Here is a 3,727-nt window from a genome sequence, read left to right as displayed (position 1 = left end):
AGAGAGAGGAGGAGAGAGAGAGAGAGAGAGAGAGAGAGAGAGAGAGAGAGAGAGAGAGAGAGAGAGAAGAGAGAGAGAGAGAGAGAGAGAGAGAGAGAGAGAGAGAGAGAGAGAAGAGAGAGAGAGAGAGACAGAGAGAGAAGAGACAGAGAGAGAGAGACAGAGAGAGAGACAGAGAGAGAGAGAGAGAGAGAGAGAGAGAGAGAGAGAGAGAGAGAGAGAGAGAGAGAGAGAGAGAGAGAGAGAGAGAGAGAGAGAGAGAGAGAGAGAGAGAGAGAGAGAGAGGAGGAGAGAGAGAGAGAGAGAGAGACAGAGAGAGAGACAGGGAGAGGCAGGCAGATGATAATAATTCAGTGAAAGAAACACTTCGAAGAACATCGGTTGCACAAACAAGCATAGATGAAAGTTCAAACTTGAAAGTTACCATACACCCTGTACAAGCCTGTTGTGTGAACTATTCCCCCATGCCTGATTACTATGCCACTGGTCCATGGGTTGACACAGATGGATGGATCGAGAGCTAAACAGGCACAAACGGCATAGGCGGTGACTGCCAGCAAGATAGACGTCAAGCAATAAGTAACGTGACTATCTACAAAGCTAACAGCACGTGGAGCCGCCCAGTGTCGACTCGTAATGGCTCGCTGGCTTTATCATTTTACAAAGGATGGCTTCCCAGGTCTTACCCTGAGCAGCTGCAAAGTGTAATGGAATTGCACCAGTTGCAGTCTTGGCAAGAGGGTCTGCCTTCGCAATCTCAATCAGCCACTTAGAGCAGGTGAACCTTTCCCGCAGTACTGACAAATGGAGAGGAGTTTGCTCATAGCGGTCCACTGAATACACCGCTTTCTTGTCGTATGTGATCAGATATTGCAAACAGCCAATGTGACCTGCAGCTCCGGCCAAGTGTAGCGGTGTTTCACCATTCTTTGCCTGTGTAAAAAGAAAGTTAGATGTCGGCGGGCATACAGCAGTCAGAGATAACTTATTTAGTTACTAGTAGTTCATTGTTCAAAAACAAGTTCTAGGGCTGCAACAAAGGTTCAACTGAGGTTCAGTTTCTATTCATTGCTGAGTTCAAAGAAGGACAGCTGCTATAACAGGATGGTTCGAAACCAGTTTTCTGGATATGCATAGTCTCAAAATCTACGTTTTACTCTGGAAACGCATGCCAAGAGCATGAAATGATGAGACTTTAAAGTCAACAAAAAAGTGAAATGGCAGTCCCATTCAACAGCCGGGATGCTCTCAAAGTTAGCACATTGAGAAGTTATTGTTCTGCACGAGATGACGTGTATAACTATGCCATGCTAAGTGCTCTGAGATGAAAACAGTCAAACTCCATCTCAACAGTGCTACAATATCAGAACCTTAGCTCACTTAGACTTGAAGGATTCTATAGGCAACCCTATTAGCAAGGTACGTTCGGGCCTGATTGGAAATTTTTATTTCCATTGCTATCAGGTTCGGCCTCATTTCCTCTGTGCTGCGCTGACGAGTCCACAAAGGACGAAACAGTTCTGTCCGCAGATTGAGTATTTCGCTCCTGCTCTTGTAGCAGTTGAGCACTCTTGCGTGGGGTAGTGCCTTTGCTGTTTGCGTTATGCAGAGCTCACTGACTTGTCAGTTTGAGCACTCTAGCAAGGTACGTTCGGGCCTGATTGGAAATTTTTATTTCCATTGCTATCAGGTTCGGCCTCATTTCCTCTGTGCTGCGCTGACGAGTCCACAAAGGACGAAACAGTTCTGTCCGCAGATTGAGGCAACCCTATTAGCTAGTGATAAAAAAATAACAGTATCGTAAAGTACTGTGAGAGCGCCCCACCTTGATTTTACCGCCAGGCAAAGGAAAATCGTATGGCAGACGGTGCAACTAAGTTTGTTCGGTGTGAAACAAATTACTGTACTGAGGTCACACTTAGCATGTTCTTGTGTGGAGCTCCAAGGTAAATTGAGTACTGATTGACTGCAGAACATGCAATTTATGTTCAAGGTACATGTACTTGTTGCATGACCTGCAGACAGGGCACCACCTCCGCAGCAGACAGGGCACCACCTCCGCAGCACGGTCACGAAAGGAGGAATTGGCGGGGCGCTCTCTCGGTACTTTATGGTACTGGGTTTCAGGTCAGGGTACTGAAACTTGATCTGATTTCTTCGATCATTGTCTTTCATGTACACTGTAGTACAGTCAGACCTCGCTTAACCGCACACATCCGTTTTCCACAAAAATATCCGGATAGGCGAGGGAACCGGATAATCGAACACACATACTGTATGTGTGCATGGCATAATGCTGTAAATCGGTGACCAACAATTTTCTTCCGGATGGCGAGGGATCCGGATAAACGAGGACCGGATAAGCGAGGTCTGACTGTATGCTGAATATGCTGATCAATGCTTTGACAGAGACATCCATTGGGAAGCACTACTAGTACTACATGACAAGAATGTTTCTTTTTTGGATAAGCAGGATGTCCGGATAATTCGAAGTTTCCTCAGCATTGTGGGGTTCGAATTATCAGGATTCCACTACAATACCAGTACGTGATTGTACTCTTCTATAACTGATCTAGGTACACTAGGATGCACACATGTCTACAATCATTAATTTTTGTTCAGTTGGTACCCCAAGAAGGCCATTCTGAAAATGAGCGTATTCCCATTGGTCCGGGCCTACTCACCTTGACTGTGACCGGGATTCCTGATTTGGCCAATAACCACGTAACGCATTCCAATCGTCCACCACGCGCAGCCAGGTGCAGCGCTGTAGCGCCTTTGCTATCGCATGCCAGGCTCCGCTGCCTGTCGGCGGCGAACGCTCTGCTCAAGCACTTCACATGGCCCTCGGCTGCCGCCTTCAGCGCCGGCAAACCAGCAGCGGCGCAGTCACTGCATAGCTGCCCGCTACTGCTCTTGCCTGGCATCGTCCAACTGGCGCGCTACATGCAGGGAGAAAGTCATTCGTCCGCTGGCCAGCAAACAGCCGCCAAATCCCCGACACCGGCGTGGAGTACGTGAACGGGCGGGTGATTTGAACGACTCCGGCTCTATGTTACCGTTACGTATCCGCCTGCGCCTTCTCTTGCCGGCACCGCAGAGATCTTCGTTCGAGTGTGACGATGCCTAATGAACTGTCTTCTTCTAGCGATACTTCCTGAGACTTGGAACAGCTCGTGAAGCGCTCCGGACTGGAATACTATGAGTACTCACAACTAACGACTTACTTTTTCGCATCGTGTCAGTAGTTCCAGCGCTTCACAGAAACATCAGCTGAGCTGACAGTTTTGAAAAGGCGACAACAGAAAAATCGGACAAGCCAGCACTACTCCCCCCATGTCCATGATCCAGCCTCAAGCCGAGCCAAGGCTCAAGCTAGCTAGCTCTCGTTGAGTTAGGCTGCAACCAGTTACCTGCCAAGATGACATCATCGAAGCGCTTGGGTGTAGATCGACCAGGCCGGGAGTCGTGAAAACCATCCCTGGTGTAGAACATGGTAGAAGTAGCTGCGCTGCCCAAACCACGGCGTGGCATGATGGTCTCCGGATCATCCGTAGTCATGGTAGTACTAGTAGCCCGAGGGCTATTCCTTACCTAGCCTCCTACTGTCCTAGGTTGGATCAGGCTGTGTCAGCGCGGTCGCCCGTCGGAGGCTAGGGAGTCTGCACGCTGGGCCACCGATGTGCCCAGTGCGTAGAGCCGTCCTGTCGCTGTCACTGGCTGTCAG

General features: G+C 49.0%; 1 protein-coding gene across 1 annotated transcript; it reads right to left on the bottom strand.

The window, feature by feature from the left end:
* Window positions 1-314: 314 nt before the first annotated feature.
* LOC135830452 (espin-like) lies at window positions 315-3,333 on the bottom strand. The gene is made up of 2 exons (XM_065342702.1): window positions 2,685-3,333; window positions 315-933 (listed from the first exon to the last, which is right to left on the bottom strand). Exons 1-2 carry the CDS (start codon window positions 2,925-2,927, stop codon window positions 601-603), a joined length of 576 nt encoding a protein of 191 aa, XP_065198774.1. The 5' UTR covers window positions 2,928-3,333; the 3' UTR covers window positions 315-600.
* Window positions 3,334-3,727: the final 394 nt, after the last annotated feature.

The sequence above is a fragment of the Sycon ciliatum genome, unplaced genomic scaffold (assembly GCF_964019385.1).
Source record: "Sycon ciliatum unplaced genomic scaffold, ocSycCili1.1 SCAFFOLD_2728, whole genome shotgun sequence".
Classification (NCBI taxonomy): domain Eukaryota; kingdom Metazoa; phylum Porifera; class Calcarea; order Leucosolenida; family Sycettidae; genus Sycon; species Sycon ciliatum.
The sequence above is the reverse complement of the archived record's forward strand: the minus strand, read 5'-3'. Positions and strand labels throughout refer to the sequence as shown.